Consider the following 24299-nt stretch of genomic DNA (forward strand, 5'->3'; position numbering starts at 1 on the left):
TAGTATCTCCAGTTGTATATATGTCCCCTCAAACCTCCCTAGAAACAAATTATGTAAAGATGCTTGTGCTGAAAAGGAACACACCTGAGGTACCCTGCGAGATATTCTAATGGCTATACAAAGTATATTTAAATAGTCACACATTCTAAAATATATCCTTAATTCTACAGATGGGCAAATTAGTTTTGTGTATTTGAAATACGCCTTGGATCGGGCATTTTCTTTGGTCCGTGGATGTCGGTGAATTATTCTCCAAAACAGCAATCTGCAATTTTTTTTTCATTCAGATACAAAGAACAATCTGTTCACGGACACATTTTTAACAATTCGCAAATGGATTGATAAAAAGGCACCAATACAATTTTATTAGTAGTCACTAGTTGTTGTGTATATATATCCCCTGAAACGTCCCTCCAAATAAATTAGGGAGACATGCCTGAAAAAGGAGCACCCCTGAGGAACTTGCAGGGAGATGTGCTAAAGACTATGCAAAGTATATTTTAATGAGTCTCATCCCACACTTCCTAAGAGGATTTCCATACCAACTATATAGAGCTGATAATAAACCTAAAGCACCAACCTAATGACTGGAATGGTGTCAGAACCAACAGGACTAGAACCCCAAACCATTGCTTTTCTAGGCCACAGCACAGACATGTCTCCCTATTTTAGTTGGAGGGATGTATATATATATATATATATATATATATATATATATATATATATATATATATATATATATATATATATATATATATATATATATATATATATATATATATATATATATATATATATATATATATATATATATATACATACATATACATACATACAACAAGCAGCGCCTATTAAAATTCAAAAGCTAGGGGCATGCAATTATCTGCAAACAGATTAAAAATATCAGTCCAGATTGTAATCAATGATGGATTTGAATGAACCTGCCCTGATTTTGCAATATGCATACAGATTTTGCCAACATAATCCAAGGAATTCCCTGAAACAGATTTTGACAGTTTCGCCCATCATTACTTAAGACCAATTAGACTAAGGGCTGTTGTGATGAAAGGGATACCGATATTAAAGCCAATAGAATTAGAACCCACAACCTCTGCTTTTCAGGGTAGCAGCTCTAGCATTGAACAAAACCATATGCTGAGAAACTCAACTGTCATATCTCTCAGATGTCTGGGGTGTGCTCATTTGTATGCATAAGTAATATTGAAATGGCAACCAGAAACTGGAAACGGTCTACTTTAAAGGAAGCTAGAGGAAGGGGGCTACAGGTGTCAGTAGTAAAGCTCAAAGTATGCCGTAATAAGTGTTTCCCAGCATCTGAGTTAGTTCAATGCTAGAGCTGATGCCCTGAATTTTAGAATTGTGGGTTCTAATCCTTTTGAGTCTGACACTGGTGCCCTATTCATCACAAGGGCCCTTAGTCTGATTGGTTTTAATGATATATTTTAGAATGTGTGATTCATTTAAATATACTTTGTATAGCCATTAGCATATCTCCCAGGGTACCTGAGGCTTGTTCCTTTTCCAGCACATGCATCTCTACCTAATTTATTTGGAGGAAGCTTTGGCGGGACATACTGTACATACTATACAACTGGAGATACTATTAAGTTAGGAAGTTGTCCACCTCCTCTTTGCTTCTCCTCCCTCCTGCTTCTCCTCCATAAACGAACCCGCAATTCCTATCTCACCTGCTTTCAAGTGGCGACAAAAAAAATGTTAGTTGTTAGAACTGATTTGGCCTTTTGCACTTTTCGGAGCTACAAGAATATAGCTAGTTAGCATAAGAATGTGAGTTTGGTAATTTTGCATCAATTTGCATAGTCGGAATGAAACCGCTTCTAAAAAAGCCTTTTTAGCATGGTTTAGATACAGTATATGAGATAGGCTTACAGAATAGAAAAACATACAAATTTGATTCTAAAGTACACTTTACACGCGGTTTGTAACAATTCTGAGCTACTAGAATAGCCCCCATAATCTGTTTTAAACCGTTTTACTGTATATTGTAGATGTAGAAAAATTATCTTTGAATAGTAAATACAATGTACATACTGAGGCGCAACTTTTTTTGTCTTCTGGTCACTGATCCATCGATTCTCCATCCTTTTGCTTTTTAAGGGGTATTTCCTCTTGTGCGATTTGTTTTTGTTTTATGCAGCTGTTTCTTGAACTTACGGCAATGCAATTATCTAAGCATCTGATCGGGGAAGATCCTTCTTCCCAGGGCACGCAATATGGTTGTCTATTTCAAAAGAGGAAGTATTGTAGCTTCCTAGATAGTTGCTATAGCAGCCTAAAGATGCTTAATATATTAGAAATCATTAAAAAGAGCATACTGGGTGATTTTTTTTTTTTAAATGCAATAAGTATTATCTAATATACACAACTGATTTAGTCAAACAAAATCATATGTGGTTGAATGAAATGCCGCTGTAATAAATTACAGTATATTAAACTTTTGAGGAGTGAATTCTTAATTTTTGATATTTTTGTATATGCAAATTGTCAAATTGTCAAATTTTCAAATGCAAATTGTCAAATTTTCTTCTGAAGTGATATCTTTAATATCTGTGTTGTGCGGCTGGGATTTGTTTTCTTTATACTTATCACCCAAGGATATGAACAAGTAAATACAGTAAGCGCATCTAAGATTCCAAAATGATCCTGTTATTGCCTGAAAAAAAAATCCCAATTTACTGCTGGTAGACTGCTTCTTAGTCATGTACATTCCACCGATCTAAACTGAGGAGCTTGTCTGTCCCTAGGAAATATCTTTAAAACCATATTTTAAGCCGTATTATTCAAGTGTATCTCCACTTCAATATTTGCTAGTAATTCTACTTTAAACAGCAACGTTCCTCTTTCTGATATGTTTCTCCCGTTTTGTTAATATAATTGTCTTTTTCCGGCATCCAAAATTCTTTTTTCTTTAATTATTCTGCTAATTTCAACATTTCAGTCAATGTCGGTGTAATTGATATCACTCGTAATTAAAACTTCCTTTACAGTATACCGTATGCAAAAACAGGATGCATTGCCATGTACCATACCAGCCACTACTTCTACCCCTTTTGTTATTGTACTTTATAGAGTAGGAAGAAATCAGTATTTACATTTTGGTGTTACTATTGTGCAAGTCACAAAAATAAATCAGCAATTCCTCCAAATACCATATCTTTTTTTTCTTACATTAGTATAACTGATGGGTCCTGCTGAGCTCAACCGTGGTGCTTCTAGCTCTGGGAGTTCCTGGTTGGCAGCACATCATTTTTTTTACATTTTGCCAGGTTCTGCAAAAATGGTTCTCCTGGGATAGTAGGTTTGACCAGGTAAATGTAAGGCCCGAGCCATGGTGCCTTCGCCAGCGCGGAGTCGTGCGGAGGCTGTGGAAAAGCAGGTGCTTTCCCTGGGCGTGGGGGGCGTGCTCTGGGGGCGTCACGGAGCTGGTTGGTTCGTCCTCATTGGGCGAACTGCTCACGTGACCGGCCTGTCACGCCAACAAATCAGTTTGAACTGATTTTCTTGTGCAACGCGCATCCCCTCCCGCACGCCGGATGCCGCATGGACGTGAACACAGCATTCAGGCAGTCTGTTTGCTCAGCACGGTCTGAGGTACCATGGCCCAAGCCTAAGGCCTTGCCCCCGCTGCCTACTACAGCGCCCACTGTGGCGGACGCTGCACCGACTAGAGCCCTCCCCTCAATGGCGCCGGGCCCGCTGCGAGGGGGGGCCGCAGCGCTGGGGCGAGAGTTGCTCCTGCTCTCAATAGAATTGAGAGCAGGACTCGCGACGAGCGATAAGGCACGCCCCGCGGCGGTTCAGCCAATGAGGGCGAACCTGCCGGGTGACGTCATGGCCGCGCCCCCGTCACTCCCCCGCCACGCCCTCCCGGTCTCTCTTCCTGCAGTGAGCTGCAGACCGGGGAATTGGCTGCACGCACCGCCAATCTCGCGGGCACGCGTTGCAGCGGAGTTACCGGGGCCTTAGCCTAAGGTTTCATTTACCGGCAACTTGTGGGTCCCTTGAAGTGCAATTGAATTGCGCAGGATGACTGGTGCCAATAAGGTAGGGGTACTCAACTCAGGACTGCCTCAAGCCCCCGCAACAGGTCAGGTTTTCAGGATATCCCAACTTCAGCACAGGTGGTTCAATCAGTGGCTCAGTCAAAGAGTTAGTCTTTGATTGAGCCATCTGGACTGAAACAGCAACTGATTGAGCCACCTATCCTTTAACAGGGATATCATGAAAACCTGACCTGTTGGGGTGTTGAGGACTGGAGTTGAGCACCACTGCACTAAGGTAAGAACATCTGGCCCTTCTTCCCTCCCCCCTCCCCCCCCTAAGACAATGACCAGCACAGAGTTATATTTAAGGTTATTTGTGTTCATACTGTATATTTGGCTAATAATTATTATACTTACAGAAAAATGCCTGTGTTAAAGATAAAACATTTAGTGATATGCAAATTATTTCCCAATTGGTTCTGAACTACAGTAGAAATCAGCTGGGCTATTTACTGCAATTTTTATTCTACATGTGGTGATCATGCTAAGAAACCAATCTTCCAAATATATAATTTCTTAAATATAGCACACTAATCCTTTGTCATGGGGATGATGACTAATTGCCTTGAGATTTTTTTACTTAGCTGTTTAAAGAATCATAATAATTAAGTTAATGGCTCCTTCATAATTGTATTGTTGTCCTAGCTAGCTACTGTTATGATGTATACTTAGTTGGCTTGAATATAGAAATCCACTGATAAGTCTGTGTTAGGAAACCAGTGTCCTGTGGTGCAGTTCAGAAACATTAAGTGCTTTCCAATTATAACAAACTCTCACTTAATCCTATGCAAAATACAAATGATGAGTTCAGGCAAAGAGGTCAAAGATTAACATAAATAATACAGGAAAAATCATTGAAGCCCATCATTTGGTCATTAATAATTTTGAAGTTTTGTTGTAATCTGCAGAAGGAACTTGATACCATCTCTGTGGGAAGCAGTACTTGGCCTGCATACCAATTTAAATCTAACCTATCCACAAACAGCAACTCGACTGATTGATCAAATTGTCATAAACCCACATTACAATAAGCGGACTAAAGACAGTGACATAGTGATGATGCATCTAGAACTGAAAGTAAATTATACAGGTAAGCAAATAACCCATCAATAATCTGGTTGTGCTGATTAATTATGTACTATAATAGATGCTTGAAGTCTATGCAAAACAAAGGAAGTTGTGTGAATATTTCAACACACTACAGTAGCAACACATTACTAGAGGCAGAACAGAGGCATGTTGTAGAGTTCATAAATGTTAAATTTACAGAGACATTTTTTATATTTTGTGAGAAAGGGATATCATTAGTAGAAAATTGCATTCCCCAATCATGCACGATTGAAAATGCAGTATAATTGCTTCTTACAATAGCTTTTTGAACACTTGATATCTTGGGTAAATTACCATTATCCTTATACACTAAGACATAAAGTGGGTGCTGTTGCTTCTTAAATTGATGTCAATTGAAGTAAAAATAGAAATAGTACTGTTTGTGGTTGAAGCGACCAAACTGGTGACAAAAAACTGCAAAAGACAAAAATGCCCAATGCTACATCTAATATGACAAACTATACAGTTAAATACTTAATGGTTTGTCTTCTCATACAGTAAGTATGGGTCATTTAGTTAATCTCTTTGGCTAGTGTTATAAGCCTATAGCCACTTCATGCAAGAAGTGTGGTCATGCTGTAACCTGGCTGTAGGCTTATAATGCTTTGGCCAAAGAGTTTAGCTAAATGACCCTTACATATGAGAAGACAAACAGTTAAGTATTTAACTATATATTATTGTCATATTGGATGTAGCATTGGGCATTTTTGTCTTTTGTTGTATACATTTGGTCACATCCAGTAGTACCTTTTTTTACAAAAACATATGGTTTTATGTGGTGGGTGCTGGGGTTACAGCTTGCAGGGATTGTGTATGTGTGACAAAAAACTGCACCAAATGTATCAATGAATAAAATCCCACTGGAAACAATGAGATTGTTGCCTTGATACTGCTGTACAGTATGTTGCACACGACAAGTAGAGACTCGAACATGTGCTAAATAACAAACTGCAGCATTGGGTCATTCCTCTAATCCAGGCGTGAGAAATCCAGTCCCCAAGGACACCAATGGGTCAGGTTTTAAGGATATCCCTGCATCAGCATAAGTGGCTCAGTCAGTTTGTGATATCAGTCTTTGACCAAGCCACATGTGCTGAAGCAGGGATAGCCTTAAAACCTGACCTATTGGTTCCCCTTGAGGACTGTATTTGCCCACTCCTGCTCTAATTAAGCTGTATTACTACGGAGATGGTCCTAAAATTCCTGACTACTGTAGTAATCTTTCTTTCTGAAGTCTTGTATATAAAAATAAAGAGAGAATACGATAGCACCCTCTTTCCCTTGTTTACTTAATCACTAGAAAAAAAACATAATTGTCTCTTTCCTCTCATAGCAATCTACTATAAAACAAATGATATAGGAATCTGGCTAACCAATTTTATAAGCAGCAATGATGATGTATTTAAAATGAGCTATTTTTTTTACTCTTCATTGCAAGATTGTAAATAGATCTAAATACTGTAATTGGGTTGATAGGGTAGCTTAATAGTAAAAACATTGCCTTTGGGGCGTGTGAAACCCTTGTGAATCCCAGTGTCTCATTGTGACCTTGGGCATATCTTTATCTCAGTGCTACAGACACCAACATGAGATTGTAAACACTAAGGACAGAGACCTGCCTCTAAAATTCTGCAGTGCATACAGTACGTTCTCAGAACAAGGGTTGTTATTGTTACACAATAAACCAAAAGCTGCTGATTGACTCGTTTCTATGGGCCTAGCAGTGGCATCATTAGATTTGATAATGTTTTTAAAGTATTTTACATCTTAACTATTGTAAAACAGACATTTAAAGTCCTCAGGGTAATATCACAAAGTGGGAATGCCATTAATGGTCATTAATAGAAGTGAATTGATGTTATTGACCAATACTATATAGATCATCTCCACTAATCTTTCTATGTTATTGTCTTGTTACTGTGACTTCCTACTTCCTTATTTTTTTGTCTTCCTGTTCCTCCTTTTAGTTTGAAATGTTTACACACACTTGGCTGTGTGAAATAAATGAAAATCACATTCACTTTGTTTGTTAAACCATTTATGAGTGACGAAACAAATATACATTGACGGGTCTTGTCATTTGACTTTTCTATATTTTGGGTTGTATGGCGTAGATCCACAGAAGTGCATTAAATTAGGGCAAATACTGTTAGGTTGCCTAATTAGGGAACGGACATTATTTATAAGGGATCCTCACAGCTAATGATCCTTACATTACCTGTGTTTTCCAATGTAATGCACATGGACATTGGTCAAACTTTAAGGCGCGCTAAGGTAATGTTAGTACTGTAACAGAGATTTTCATGTGTTACAGTACCAAAGCTAATGCAAATTGTGAGTGTACAGGTAGCCGGCCTTCATAATAAAGGTGAAGCCTGGCTGGCTGCCCCTATAAACCGTGTGTAAAGAGCTGAGAGTGTCAGCTCTTGGGACCAGTAATGTATATTGATGTTTTCCCCTGTAACTATGTTCCCGTCCAACTGTCCCCTGTGAGTGTATATGCTAGGAATGTCTTGTGTGGTTAGGGTCTCTGTTAGGAAATAGCTGCAGGACTGGGACTTTGGGAACAGGAGTTTAAGGGTTGATGTTGGGGGACAAATACAGTTAAAAACAGTGTAATGGGTTGCTGACTGGTTATACTGGGAATACTGATATATTACCTGCAAAAAGTGTATGATTTGCGGGTACCAGTCTGTACATAAAGACGCTGTGAGTTTGGAGGGTTAATGTAACTCTTTGGGATATCTTTGCCCCGCCAGCAAGTTCTGCAATTGAGTTTTAAAACACAGTGTAGGAGCCTTTTTTTTAAACCTAGTTGTAGAATCCAAGTTTTCAAGCTCAAGTTTTAGAAATTTATTTTCCCCCATCCCTCAGGGCAGTCCTGTAATTAAAGAAGATAGTAGGTGTAGATAGAGCACAGCCGAGGAAATCCTTTTTCCGGTATCCAGAGAAGGGAAAAAAGGCCAGGCCACTCCAAAACGAACAAAAGGGGTAATTTATTGCAAGCTAAACATACAGTGAAAAAGGACGAGATGAACGCACCTACGCGTTTCGTACACAGAGTACTTTATCAAGGTGACAAGATAGAACAAATGCTGCCTATTTATACTTACCTGAATTGTCCATCGCGCGTGTGACGTCATCAACCAGCGTCTGCATAGAGTCGCGGTGACGCAACGTACACAGCCATAGGCTGGTCAAGTCAGGTGGTGTATCTATTCTCACAAGAGCTGTCCGTCGCGTCATACGAATGACGTCATCAGCGCACGTTCAGAGACGTTGTCGCGCTGATGTCACGTTCATTCCTATGGGCCAGGCAAGTCAGGTGATAAACAATTTTTTCTTCAACAAACTTTATTCAAAACTTATCAAAACAAACACAGTACTTAGTTAAAAAACACAATACATAGTTAAAAAAACAAATAACTTGTTGCTTAAACCGCAGCATCCCTGAGATACTGTTCTGTGTTAGAGATATGAAAAAATAATAATAAAAAATGCAATAGTTAATAATAAATGCAATAGTTGATAACAATATAATTAATCATATCATCTGCACAAGAACCAATAATTGTAAATATCTAAGTCTGAAATACAGCATAGTACCTATATACAGGGAAAATTAAAAAACCTTGTAATTCATGGAGGACATGATCAGTGTGTGTGAGAGAGTTATTATTAGCTCATAAACTCCCATGTATATCTATAAGGGAGAATGCATAAAATACTTACATTTTAATTAAGCTATTACATGAGTTAAACACACATGAATTGACAGAAGAATATATATTGAAAGAGACCCCATAATGACAAAGACAGAATAAACATGAACACTGATTGGGAATGCATAAATAATGATAAATACAGTGCCTGAAAGAATATTTTTATTTATATATATATACTGTATATAATAATACAATAATATAAGTGATAATAAATATGAAATAATAATAAAAAATATAATAAAAAATTAGTACTAAAAAATAATAACAATAACAAATTGTATAAAGTATATATTTATATCATAAAAAATGACTTACATCCCAATCAATGTTCATGCCTAGGGGTGCTCTTGTTCTCAAGGTAAAAATCCAATAAGACTCACGTCTATCTAATTGTTTAGTTCTATCCCCATCTCTTGGGGGCACAGGAATATGTTCTATGCCCTGAAATGTAAAAGTGTCCTTGTTGCCATTTGGACAACTAGCAAAATGCTTTGACACGGGATGATTTTGATCTCTGTTATTAATGAGACGTAAATGCTCAAGAATTCTTTCTTATAAGCACCTAGTCGTCCTTCCAACATATTGCCGGCCACATCCACATTTTAGCAAATAGATAATGTAGGTGGAATTACAATTAATGAAACACTTGATATTATAAGTTTTTCTTGTATTAAAAGAACAAAATGTTTTACTCTGATTCATTTTAGGACAAGCTTTACAATGAGTACAAGAATATGTTCCATGTGGCAACAAGGGTTTATCTATATTTTTGGGTCCAAAAAGACATGGCGATAGAGAATTGGACAGGGTTTTAGCACGTTTAAAAACAACATTAGGGCCTGTTGTGACATACGGTTTTAGAATTCGATCCAATGATAAAACATTCCAATGTTTTCTCAGAATATGTTTAATAGCTCCTGCCTGAATGGGGTAATAAAGGAGGGACTGGTATTGGATCTTATTGGTTTAGATTTATGTCTCAACAAGGATTTCCTGTCCATAGTTGAGACTTCAAATAAAGATGTATCCAAGTCTTTCCTGTTATAGCCCCTCTGCAGAAAGCGTGTATACAAGTCATTTACTTGAAGTTGATAATCATAGTCACTCGAGCAATTGCGACGCGCTCTGATAAACTGACTTTTAGGTATCCCTCTGAACATGGCAGGAGGGTGACAGCTGCTGGGCCTCAAAAATGTGTTGCGAGAATTTGGTTTACGATAAAGAGTGGTCTGAATATTGAGTGTGGTATCAATGTATAGACATAAATCTAAATAGTTTATGCGTTGTGCATGATAAGAATAAGTGAACGACAAATTAAAGTTATTAGTGTTACGTGATGAAATACATTTGTGCAATGTAGTGATGTCACCCTCCCAAACAAACAATAAGTCATCAATATAACGCTTATAAAATAAAATGTGCTCCCTGTACTTGTTCAGTTCTCCAAACACGTGGAACAACTCCCACCAACCCATAAAAAGGTTGGCGTAAGAGGGGGCAAAACTTGTGCCCATTGCTGTTCCACGTGTTTGGAGATAATTAACCCCTTTAAAAAGACAAAAATGTGTGCGTGAGAAGAAAGTGAATTGAGCCTAAAATAAAAGTGATTTATGCAGGTGATAAATCAGACCGATTAAGAAAATAACCAGCAGCCGTCAGTCCATGTTCATGGGATATGACAGTATACAGTATAGAGATGTGACATCTAGTGTCACCCCCATCAAATTGCATTTCCGTTTGAAACCATCAAGAGTATTGATTAAATCACTACTATCTCTAATATAAGACGGCAATTGTTGCACCAAGGGTTGAAGAAAATGATCCACGTAACGTGAGACACCATCTCCCAAAGAATCAATACTAGAAACAATTGGCCTCCAAGGTGGGGAGACCAATGTTTTATGAATCTTTGGGAGATGGTGAAACACTGCCGTGGTGGGTAGGGGTTTGTACAGGAAGTCTATATCATTGTCATTAAGAACTCCCAACATAGAACCTACATCTAATAGATGTCTAAGTTCTCTTTGATACTTTTGGGTGGGATCAGATGGTAGTACAGCATAGGAAGAGACATCTCCAAGCTGGCATAAAACCTCCCTGAGATAATCGTCCCTATGCTGTACCACCACCGCTCCGCCCTTGTCAGCATTCTTGATTACTAAAAATTTGTTATTTTTAAGTTCTTCTAAAGCTTTAATTTCATCAAGGTTGAGATTGCTATGCTGAGTGTTACAGTGTGGAAAATCAATTGTAAAGCCTTTTTGTAACAATCTCAAATCTCTTTCTACCAAACTTTCAAAGGTGGAGAGAAATTTGCCTTTGATAAATGTGGGATAAAACAATGATTGCTTCCTGAGACCCGTATTATGTATCCCCAAGAAATTATTGGGGTCATAAGCAGATTCTAGACCACTATCCAATTCTTCTAGATCCTGAATTAAACATTGTTCTCTAAAAGAGAATGTATTGGGTTGATCTGACTCATTATCTAATGATGTCATGTCTGTAAAGGATAAATCATCATTATTAACAGATAACTCAGGTGTTAAATTCAAAGGTTGTTCATTGTTAGAATTATGAGTTTTATCATTAAAAAACTTCTTTAATGTACATTTCCTAATGACTTTGTTAAGGTCAATCATAGTTTGGAACAGGTCAAAATCTGTATCTGGGACACATCCCATACTCTTATTCAATAGTGATAATTCAATGTCAGTGAGTGTCACATTTGAAATATTAATTACTCCACATTCATTGTCTAAAAGTTCTTCTTCCTTTTGGTGAGTGCTCCTTTGTTTTGACTTTTTTGTTTTCTTGCCACGTCTTGTTCTTTTGAGTTTTTTGGCACAGATGGTTGACCAGAGGACTCAGAAGAATTATTTGGGTGAGATTTATATTCTGTGGCCCTATCCTTTTGTCTTCTTTCCCAAAAAGGGCGTTGCTCTTTTCGAGCTTCTGTCTCAGATTGAGAATTATCTTCTTCATGTGTAGTAAAAAAAGAGACAGTATGGCCCAGATTCTCTGTATCAGATATATCTGAATCTCCTTTAGATTTAAGGATTGATTTTTTAACCCATGAATTTCTGGCTATGTCCTCTGGTGTAGAGTGAGTAGGATGTGTATTACGATTGGATCTTCTATTAGGTGTATTTCTCTCCCATGCATACACCTGTATTTAGATTAGCCAGGATGTCTGCATTGAGATGTTGGATCAAAGGGGGTATGGGAGTAGCGAGGTGTCGAGCCATTTGGTTGGGCAGGGGAAGGCAGAGAAACAAGTCTGGAAGCAAGGCTCCACGTGGGGGAGACTCTTTGTTCTCTGAGACACTGTGGAGCCTACCCAGCGGGAGGTATGGAGCTGGTAAGGGGAAAGCTGTTGCTCTTGGGCATGGTTCCCATTGGCCAGTACGAATTTCCTGCTCACTAGCTACCTGAGCTCCACGGTGTGTCCCCTCCTCTGACGAGTGCAACAGCCCACCCCCCATCTGTGAGTGGTGGTTGCACTACAATCCATATGCTGGTTGGTCGGCAGTCCCTGTTCCATGTTAGACATAGGACAACGAGGTCTGTCCGATCAGAGAGCTCTCTCTCTGTCTCTCAGACTTACAGACAATCTTGTGACTTGGTCCAGTGAAGCACTGGCAGGCTTTTCAAAGGTGCTTTGCTCGCAATAGCAAAGCACTAGAAAAGAGTACCATGTGTTCCTGGGTTGGAGCGGACAGGGTAAGCCTTCCTGAAGCAGGTGCCCTGCACCTAGTTGAGGCTAGTGTCTCCCCCCGACCCCACTTGGTATGTATTCCCTTGTTTTGTGCATTTTTTGTATGTCTGCAGTATCACCAAATAAACCCAATTTTATTTAACAATGTTGTCCTTCTTAGTGAATTGATCTCAGAAGGTATAAAGCTGTTAAAAGTACTCGTCTCCCGTGACACATTTCTAATATTATAACAAGATTTGTATCATTTTTACACTTAACTTTTTCACTTAGATACATGGTTGATATGGTAATATTGACTGTATATAGTATAGGTGTACAATAATGTATATGCATACATACCTCAAAAAATCAATATTTAAATTATTGTACAATTAAAATACATTAAAGTAGAACATCCTCCATTTATTTTAATTCTGTATTAATATAAATTAAATATTAATTAATATTGTCGCTATCTATGGATATACATTTTTGTATACCCATACTTTATACAGTCATTACATTATATAACACATTGGCTCTCCCAAACATATCACTTTAATCACAAAAAATATATATAATTTATGATGTGTTTCAGACATTTATATAATCCATAATATATATATTTGTTATACACGTGCAAATTTTTGTTATGAAACAGATAAGTCCAATACTCAGTACATTGCTTGATGGCTATTACCAGAAATAATGCAATGATGATTATGATCTGGATGTTTGTAATGGCAGGTTTTGGCGTGACTTAATAAATATTGTGCTACAGTATTTCATAAGCTAACATTAACAGAGGTCTGAGGATCTCTGTTGTTAAACTGTTCATTACCATTTGATTTGCATATGAGTAACCTTAAAGCTGCAGTTCAAGCTCCCGGTTTTTTTTAGTTTTTTTTTTTTTTTACTTTAATAGTTTCATGTGGACAATCTCTACTTACCTAAAGAACTGCATAGCTGCCGGTCAATTCGTTCTCTGTCTATTGATAGGCGAAGTTTGGCGACATCTTTAGATCTGGGGAACGTAAATGGTTGCTATAGGAACAAACATGCTTGTTAAAATAGAATACAAGAAAATTGGTCTTTCAAAGTTGTTTTTTTTAAAACAGAAAATGCTAAAAGTATTTTTTCTTACTACAGAACGGATTTATTAAAAAAAAAAACCATGCAGGATATTGCTTGAACTGCTGCTTTAAGGTTTGTTAAAATGTAAGGATCCCTTATTTGTAAGGAAAATGCCAGGACATCGTAGTGCTAAGCACCTTTGTGGATATGCGTTATGGATATGAATACGTTAAATTCAGATAATGGAATGTTAAAAAAAAGTAGTGGCCTTCTGAGGATCTACCCCTAAGATTGGTACAGTACAGCCAAATAAGAAAAATAAGTATCCAACCTGATCTTGTTTAAGCATTAAAATATTTATGGGCTGAAGGAGTACCTCAGTGGTAGTTCCATTGCCTGTGAAGCGTGTGAACCTGGTCAGGATCTCAGTGTTGGCTCTCCCTGTAATCTTCATTTCTTATGCCTCAATCACCAAAATATATTGGTCAGAGATTAATTGTGTCTGCAAATTTCAATGTACCATGCTGTGCAGGCTGTCAGTGCCATATATAAAAAAAACTTTTCTTACTACAGTATTTAGCAAAGTGAGGGCAATGAATCAGGGCTATCCGTACAGACCATATTCTAAAGGAAGCCTTTTTATAAAGCCTACCATCTCTGACACAACTTTGCACCATCTTTGTGCACTCACACTTAATAAGGCCAATCTAAAATGCACAACCTATTGTGATTGTATTTGTTTTTACACTGCTATACCATTTTAGATCACGTTCACATTCATTTATCATTTGTCTCCCCCTATAATGCTTAGAAGGCAAGCCATCTGCGTACATTATGTCCCTTTTGATTTATACAGTATCTGTATGGGTTTACTCTTGCATTAATATAGTGTGTCTCTTTTTAATTATTGTTGAATCTTCGACTGTAATCCTCCTGAATACAGCAATACTAATAAAAAAGAATGACAAAATACCTCGATGACTGTGTAATTTATTTGTTTAACAGATTACATACAGCCTGTGTGTTTACCAGAATATGATCAAGAGTTCTCATCAGGAATGAATTGTTCCATTGCTGGATGGGGTAGAACACAAAGTCAAGGTAATAAGTGTGACCATACATTAGAACTATTACGGTTATTATCAATTCTGTCCTTTCTGGTTATGTACGTTTATCGATATCGACAGTATACTGTACTGTATGAAGGGAAATGTGCATGTAGAACTTTAACATAGATAGTAAATGATACTTAGTACTGGGGAATAGAATAACAAATGGAGAAGTGCACAAAATATACAGTAAAGCTTATAGGGGTTCATAGAGAATGTGCCAGAGGATAAGTACTGGAAGAGAATCCTGTGAGGGTAGAATAGTTGTGTGGTGTTAATGAAAAGCATAACATTTGGTACAAAAAAAAAAAAAGAGAATTCATTGCAATATGTTTTTTTTTATTATTTTTTACACAGAATTAACATAATTCTACTTTTGGAAAAACAAAGGTCTGAATACACAATAAACAAGGAAGTACATCGATGTTTTCTATTACAACTTCCAATGTTTTATTTAGGACTGGTTGTGGCCAACTTCAGTCGTCAAGAGCTACCAACAGGTCAGGTTTTGAGGATATCCTTGCTTCAACACAGGATTGAGCCACCTGTGCTGAAGCAGGAATATCTTTAAAACCTAACCTGTTGATAGATTTCGAGTGGCGTTGCCGCTCCCCCCCCCCCCGATTTATGACAGTCTATTTAATTTGTAAATAGTAAACCAAACACAAGGACATGACAAACTGATGTAACGTCGCATGCAAACCTGAACTTTTTTTTGCAACGAATCTCTTACTACCTATACTTTGTCTCGTATGAATATTTGTTGTAAGCTATTCATTTCTGTGGATCAGAGGATAGGTGAGAAGCAGGTGTTTGCAATACAGCATATTTGTATGCATTCTCCTTATTTTATCTCCACCGATTATTACTACAACATTTCTACTCAACACAAAAATAGCTGCCGCTACAATCTCACCAACACGGCAGTTTGTTAGGCTGTATTTCTAAATCCAAATTTATTTGAGGAAATAATTTTAAGAACCCTATAAACTTGCACTGTTTATTACATCCATGATACTAAAATGCAAGTAATTACTGACCTGATTTGCAATCAGGCCACAAGTTTATAAGCACAACCACTGGGAAATGCTGATTCAAGATATATGCTGTATAAAAATTGACAGCTTCAAATGAAATTGTCTGCATAGTCTGCAGTAATACATATGCCAAGGCTTCACATATCACCATGGGCTTGTTTAACTTGAATTCATTTTTAGTTGTTTTTTTTTTCTTCTGACCACTCACTTATTTGTAACCAGGTCCCGTTCCAAATGTATTGCAAGAAGCAGAAGTTCCTCTTTTAACCAATGAGAAATGTCAGCAACAAATGCCAGAATACAACATTACCGAAAGGATGGTCTGTGGGGGTTATGAGCAAGGCGGAATAGATACATGCCAGGTAAATGTATACATATTTTTTTTCAAATTATATAAATAAGCACACCTTTAAATTCATTGTACAGGTAGGTAGTAATTGTATCTCTATTGTTAAGCCATTTATATTAAGCACACAGCAACATTTTCATTTGGGAAAGGGAGGAGGAGTACAGTATAATAGCTGTACTGTACTGGCTGAAAATACATTTACTATAGTCTGACATGAGCTTCTATGAGGTCTGTCTGACCCTACTGGCATTAACATCAGAGTAATAAGTAATACAATATTTACTTTCCATGATTATCGGTTTCTGTTGGTGTTTGGAAGAGGCCAGATCCTCTTGGAGATGCACATGGGCATTTGAACTGGGGTACCATTTACATTTTTCAGGTCTCCATTCATCATGTAGATTATGAAAGTTAGAGTTACGTGTAGGCACTAGATTTTTTTTTTTTTTTTTTTTAATCTTACAAAATATATGCAGTATCAAAAATCTTCCAAACCTCAATTTCTGAGATGTAACCAGTAGTTTTTAATAAGTACAGGTGGGCTGGCTTCTAGTAGAGGAACATACTCCAGTGCTTTATAGGCCCTTCCCATTCAAGTGCCTTGTGGATCCTGGAGTGAATTGCTACAGTGTCTCAGTCATACATAATGCTTGTACTGGATCATAGACATAACCAAATTCACCCCGAAAACATGACAAAAGAGGAATAATGATCAACTGACACAGTAAATAACTCCTAGTAATTCCAAAAATGAATAGAAGTGCATATAATTAATACATCGATTTCCCGGCGACAGTACTAAATTATACATTTGCATGTTTGCTCATATTCCTCTTTCAACATTAATATATTGAACTGTACAAATCCTAAATGAGGACAGAATCCAGCACAAATCCTACTGTAGGATGTTATACATATAATCTAATTTGTAATTGAAGTGAGGTAACTGTTATCAATTGTTATCGGCGATTCACTTTGATCAATAGACGTGTGTCTGCTAACCAAGTTGTTGGCTTGTGCAATAAAATGATTTCTAATTTAGGCAGTCATATTGAGTGTGGGATAATTACTACTGTATATTAAGAAGTGGAGGATAGAATCTGAAACCATTCTCAAGTGAATGTACACTGCAGAAATGTTCTTCTTAGGTCATTACAGAAATCTTGCAGAACTGTACTGCTGCGGCGCATCTGATTCTAACACATCGCCGGTTTTTCCCTGGCTTTTTCCTGGAATGCGACGCACTTCACCTGGAGCATGCCGCATTCATTTTGCGTTCTCAGCCACGGGTCATGCGCGGTTGATGCGCGGTTGAAGCGTTTATTGAGAATGGCTCGGATTTAATAGGTTGCAATTCTTCGCGTGTCCGCCAGATGGCAGATATTCATGAATTGTAATGCGCATGCGCTTCAGTAATGTGTCAACTTGCAGGTGTTTCATTTAAAAAAGATACCACAGTGTGCTATTGTAACTTGGCCTTGAGACTGAAGGAAGAGGTTGCAAAAATGTATCAATTTAGGCTTTTCATATTAAAGAAAGACAAAGACCAGTTTCGGTTACAGTATTCTCCAGAGACCCGCCGCCTGCCATGAGTGTTCAAGTGCAGCCCGTTTTCCAAAAACCCGACAGAAGTTACGCGTATTTGATTTGGGCCGCGATTAATGCAACAGATGATAAGATGGCAACAGTTGTTCAAATTTATCAGTATTTTATCGAAAACTATGACTTTTACAAATTTTCGCCAGCTCCTCATACGTGGAAGCGTGCAATAAGGAAAAGGTTATGTAGCGATCCCTGTTTTCATCGTATTGAGCCACAATTTATTGGAGGGTATTGGTGTGCATCACCGGCTTTTTCCTGTATCTATGATCATGCAGACGGCAAAAGGCGAAGGGTCGTGTTAAAACCAACTAAGAAACGACAGTCGCTGCCAAGCAATGCAGCAGCACCGGCTTCCAATAACGGTCCCACCATCAGTGACAACCCTTTCTGTCTATCCAGAAAGCCTGAGCCGGATTTCGCGTGCAGTTTCGATCAAGCTTGCATGTACCTAAGCAATTTCCAGCCTCATCAGCTTACAGGTGGACTAGTCCCGCTGCAAACTATCGACGTGGATGATCAAGAACACTGGACTGGCAGTGGACCGGCGCCTGCGCCAGCTGAATGGGAAATACTATGGTGAGTATTGTTGCCGTATTATTTTCTGTGTTTTTTTTATTTTGACAATACAGTATCAATATCGGTGCGATTCAAAAGTCAAGCGATTCTCCTGTAAGCAATATCATTGGCTGAGCAGCTTCTACAGTACTGTACTGCAGATACAGTACTGAACAATTGGTGGAATGCTAGGCGCATGTGCATTGGAACCTTCTTGAAATGCATATGCGTGTCATTACATCGACGGTAGGCGCATGCGCGTGTGAACAGGAGACGCCCCCCGAGAAAATTATTGGTGGAACTGGCTGGGAACTTCTTTAGGGGGCTGACCATTACAGTAAAACTTTTCTTTTTGTTTTTCCTCAGAAAAGAAAGCGGCTAATGGAGGGATTTCGATGGATAATATCGCTTTGTGTAACAATGCCTGCACATTGCTGAATCGGATTTAAAAACCTACGTACCAGAGTCTACAGTTTAGTGGCCGTTGTTATTGATTAGGATAGAATACTGTACCTGAAACAGTATGCTGATGTTTTCCGGCCGTACAGTATACAATACTTTTTTATATACAGTATATACTGTGTAATAAACACGAAAAAATAAAAACTATGCATTTATTCTACATGTATCACAGTACTGTACATACATTATGTGTCTTCTACAGTATACAGTGCCAGTACATACAGTACAGTACAGTATGTGTCTTTTATTTTTTTTAATACTTTTATACTGAGCATGCCTACAGTATACAGTGCAGTATGCCTCGACATTCTAGAATCACTGTATTTTGTTACAGTAGGATGGAACAATGTAAAACATATCAACATGTTCTTTTATTGGTGGAGTAAGTACAAAAACATTTATTTACAAATACTGTACAATGTAGAAACATTTTAAGTGCACAGCAATTCAACACATCAACAGGTGTATAGTTTACTGTTACAGTAGTGAAAACATTTATGCATAGAAAGTAAAAACATTTACAGTCAGTCAGTATGGTTTACAGTCACATGTTATAAAAACAATTCTTTATTCATAAAATATACAAAACGCAACATCTCCTTTATTAAAGAAACATACAGTATACAGTACAGTGGGATGGTGTGCAAAACAGTCAGTCAGGCCTGCACCACTACAGTCCTCGAGGGCAGCAAACAGGCCCGGTTTTCAGGACAACCTTGAAAAACGTGCCTGTTTGTGGCCCTCAGGGACTGGAATTGTGCAGGTCCTGTGTGTGTGTACAGCAAGTTAAAACAGTAAGTTAAATACAGTACAGCAGGTCAAAACATCTCCTTTATTTAAGTTCAACAGGTCAAAACATGTACAGCACAGTTCAGCACAACAGTATGGTATTACAGTTCCCGTGATTAAACCAGAAAGTCCACCACATTGTCCGTCCATTGCCGATTCCTTGCATGGCGCAAAACGCCATTAATGCAGTCTCGAACGCCTTTCATTACAGGATCTGTAATTGCATAAAAGCACCGCATTTCATCCAGAATGGTCTTTCTTAAATTGGCAGGAAGCGCCTTTTTTACGCGATTTCCTTCGTAGTTCACTCTGAAGGCCCAGTCGCAGTACAACGAGTAGGGAACATGGTGCTTAAAAAGTAAGTGAAGAGGAAGGGGGAGATGTTGGAGCACTGCAGTGAAAAATACCAGGCTGGCGGCGGCGTGCAACAAAAAAACTTTAATGCGGCATAAAAGCCCTGAATTAAAATGACAGAACAATTCTCTGACGCGTTTCGTCTGAGCGACTTTTTCAAAGAGTGCTATACTGCAGCCATAGAGAACAGTGGTGAGGTTTCCTTCCTCCCGGAACGAACAGCTCAATAGGCACAGGCTGAGACAGCCCCGTGAGTCTCTGCACTCCCTGCTCAAGGACCCGCTGGAAACACGTGACCCGCCAGAGAAGGAACCGCCGGATGGGACAAGCACTCCGGTCAGGTTAGAGGTCTCTCTTTCCCTACAGCGGTTTACTCTATTTGCCTGAGCTTTACATTATACATGACTGTATACGAATTGATGCATTTAATGGGGGAACCTTCACACTGATCATGAATTACCAAAAACCACTGATCCCTTGAAGACTGTGATAACGGTCTCCAGCAAACACCAATTTGAAGCACCCTTTTAGGGTTTACTCCCTTACCAACCTATGCTTAAAAAGTAACAAGGCATACTTCTGGGGTGCACCAGCACTCATCACCCTATACTTCTCCCTGAGCACTTGTGGCAGATCGCACAGGGTGATGTCGGGCACTGTATCGATGCGAGCGAATGTAGGTCTTCTGGGAGCGGGTGTGCTTCAGGCGACGGGTGATGGTAGGTTGTCTGGGAGGAAGCTTTCCTCTGGTCTTGGTCGCCGTGTTGTCTCCTGGCGTGGTCTTGACGGGGTTGTCATGTACTCCTCAACGGCATACATGTACACTACATCTTCTGGTGGAGGGGGTGCGCTTGGTGATGGAAGGGTGTCGATGCTCCCATTCATCACATCCATGTCACCCCCCTGCTCCGGCGTCGGGGAAACAGGGGCATTAACACTGAGCAAATGATGTATACCCGCTATGTCAGCCTCTATCTTCTCCATCCGTCGATCCATCCGTTGATCCATATGTTGCATCCGTTGATCCATATGTATCATCCGTTGATCCATATGTAGCATCCGTTGCTCCACATTTAGCATTGTCTCCAGAAGCAAATCTATCTTTGCTAGCACAATAGAGTTCCCGGGGAGATCCACAGTTATCCCATTCAGCATCCGGTCTAACGAGCTGCTTCTTGTGCATGGTGTGTGGACATCTGGGTGGATGGGTGCAACGGAGGATGAGATGGGGGTTCCATGAAGAGAAGCTGCAGCGTCGTCGAAGAAGGGTGGAGGAGGTGACCTGTGGATATCCGGTAGAGGAGAAGCGACAGAGTCGTCTAAGAGCAAAGGAGAAATTGACCAGTGTATTTCAGAGGCAGCGTCGTCGGATAGAACTGGAGAAGATGGCCTGTGGGTTTCCGGGAGAGCGGCGGCAGCGTCGAGGACGAGGGGTGGAGAAGACGGGCTGAAGATTTCCGGGACATTGGCGGCAGAGTCGTCGAAGCGTATGTGAGGAAGTGGTCTGCGGATTTGATGGTTTTGCTGCCATTCGTTTTGCGTCGAGAGTACATCACCGTATATCTTCTTGACATAATAAGGCTGACGTCTATGAAAATCCTTAGCCTTTGGGGTCAGCAAAAGATTTTCTTTATTGGCCTTAGCCTGTCGCTTTTGCCTTGGCGTGGAAACGGCAACCGCCTTTCGCTTTTTCTGCATGACAGGCATGGCAGAGGCGAGTGGGTTCCTGCGTCCGTACAATCAGGGTTGATCCATGGAAGCAGATGGCACAATGCAGTATCTGAACAAGGGCAAGTTCAGATAAAGATCATCGAGTGGTGGGCTATGCAAAGTGTGTAACATTTTATGCATGGCAGCGAGGTACAGGTGTTGAAAGTGGGCGTGCTCTAATGTGAGTCATTACCGTATAAATACACCATCCATTTTGTGGATTCGCTGCACATTGAATACACATTGACTAAACATCGAATATACATTCTTGTGTTTGTATCTCTTTCTACTCGCAGCAATGGCTGTTAAAAAGATTTTCAAGGATCTCAGCATGCAAATTAAGGAGATGTACACGAGTGGACACCGAATTGCTGCTATCCAACGCTGGTTAGCAACTTCTGGCCTCGTTGTGCCAGCAACCACCTTGAGCTATCATGCACATGGAAAAAACAGAGAACACAAAAGGGCACCAAGGGTAACTAACGCGTATGTATATTTATAAAACTTTAAAAAAAAATGATATCAAAAAATGTACTGTACATCTACTGTACTGTATCTAATATTTTTGTTATTTCTGTTGATTTATATTACAACAGTACAGTATATATATTTTGTATATTTCTATTTATATTACAACAGTATATATATTTTGTATATTTCTATTTATATTACAACAGTATATATATTTTGTATATTTATATTTATATTACAACAGTATATATATATTTTGTATATTTATATTTACATTACAACTGTATATATATTTTGTATATTTATATTTATATTACAATAGTATATATATATTTTTCTATTTATATTTATATTACAACAGTATATATATTTTGTATATTTATATTTATATTACAACAGTATATATATTTTTTCTATTTATATTACAACAGTATATATATTTTTTATATTGCTGCATATTAATAGAACAATATATTGTATCCTGTTGATGTACAGTACTGTCTCTAATGTTTTTACTTACCGGATTGTTTTTCTTTACATTGTAGGGACACAACTCTTCTGGTGGACAAAATAAGTGAGGAGAATGATGAGAAGAGTGCATTAAGGGTCAAATACACTCTGCAGGAAAATCACAATCTCACTGTATCCAAGACCAGCACAAAGAAGATGAGACGCAGCATTGGATGGAAATATGGACGTGTGAGGTTAGTACTGGACAGTACAGGAGGTTAAAGTGTTGTTTAGGAAACTGTACTGTACCGCTAAAATTATTTATTCCTTGTCATTACAGAGCGTACCCCATGATAAGGGACGCAAACAAAATCAAAATAGTGGTCAAGGCCCAGGCATGGATCGACAGTGGGGAAACTTTCCAGGATTGCATCTTCACTGACGAGTCTACTGTGTCGCTGGAGAGATTTGCAAGCTATGCATTCCACAAAAAAGGCCGCATATCTTTGAAGCCGCGGCCAAAACACCCCGTGAAGCTGCATGTGTGGGGTGCCATCTCTAGGTGTGGACCAGGATGCATTGTCATCTTTGAAGGTAAAATATATCAAATATAATGTAGCCTTATGCACTGTACTTTACTAGTGTAGCCTTACTGTATGCACTGTACTGTACTATTGTGCAGTTTTTTGAGCACTTTTCTTTTCTTGCTATAGGAATCATGAATAAAGCTTTTTCCCAAGACAACATTGTCCCTGAGAGTGCAATACATCACACACAAGTTCCCGAATGGTCACCGCTTCTACCAGGACAACGATCCGAAGCACACCGCGTCAACAGCGCATATCCTTGAGCGCGGTATCAACTGGGTGAAGACGCCAGCGGAGTAAGTGCGGTAATAGTGTCTCATTTTTTCCCCACTGTTTTTACTGTGTACTGTATCTCTTAAACTAATTGTCCTTTTTTTCCAATGACAGATCGCCAGACTTCAATCCGATCGAAATGGTCTGGCATCAGCTGAAGGACCATATCCGGAAAATGGTGAAACCCTCCAAAAAGGACGAGTTGTTGAAAGGCATAATGAGTTTTTGGAACGATGTACTCACCGTGGAAAGCTGCAATAAATATATAGACCATATTGCAACTGTGTTGCCCATTGTGATCGCGCGTAATGGTCAAGCATCTGGAAAGTAGTACTGTGCTGTAGTATTGTAAGTACAGTATGATACAGGTAAGTATGGCACAGATTTTTTCTTTACCAATAGTCAGAGTATACAGTAGTTACAGTTTTTTCTTTACAGAGAGAGCAGCACCAGCCATCAGGTTACAGTACATGTACAGTACAGTACAATGTTTATCCAATTTCAATCTGCCAGAAGAACTTAATAAAGACTGCATTATGTATTATTCATGATTATTTTTATATTTGTATTTTTTGGTTCCTGATAAAATAAAATAAATATTTATTTACATTCCTGCTAATCATAATCATTGACAACACCCCCCCACCACCCACACCCACAGTACACCAATGAATAAGAATGAATGACAAAACAACATGAATCAGTAAATGGTTTTTTTAACTCTCAATTCTCACAATGCTGTGCAAATCAGATTTACATTTCAAATTCAAGAAGGGATTTTCCCAAGCGTTACAGTAAACAAAGCCTCAAAGGGTTGGGGGGGGGGGTTGGGTGAGTCATGTGCAGTAATCAGCTAGCTC

General features: G+C 38.8%; 1 protein-coding gene across 1 annotated transcript in view; it reads left to right on the forward strand.

Annotated features, from left to right (window-relative positions):
* TMPRSS15 (transmembrane serine protease 15) overlaps nt 1-24299 on the forward strand; it is a 275564-nt gene that overhangs the window by 241977 nt on the left and 9288 nt on the right. Inside the window, exons 22-24 of the mRNA XM_075593956.1 lie at nt 4994-5175; nt 14697-14792; nt 16060-16199. Of these exons, the coding sequence (XP_075450071.1) occupies nt 4994-5175; nt 14697-14792; nt 16060-16199 (418 nt within the window). The remainder of the gene's footprint in view (nt 1-4993; nt 5176-14696; nt 14793-16059; nt 16200-24299) is intronic.

Source organism: Ascaphus truei, chromosome 3 (genome assembly GCF_040206685.1).
Source record: "Ascaphus truei isolate aAscTru1 chromosome 3, aAscTru1.hap1, whole genome shotgun sequence".
Classification (NCBI taxonomy): Eukaryota; Metazoa; Chordata; class Amphibia; order Anura; family Ascaphidae; genus Ascaphus; species Ascaphus truei.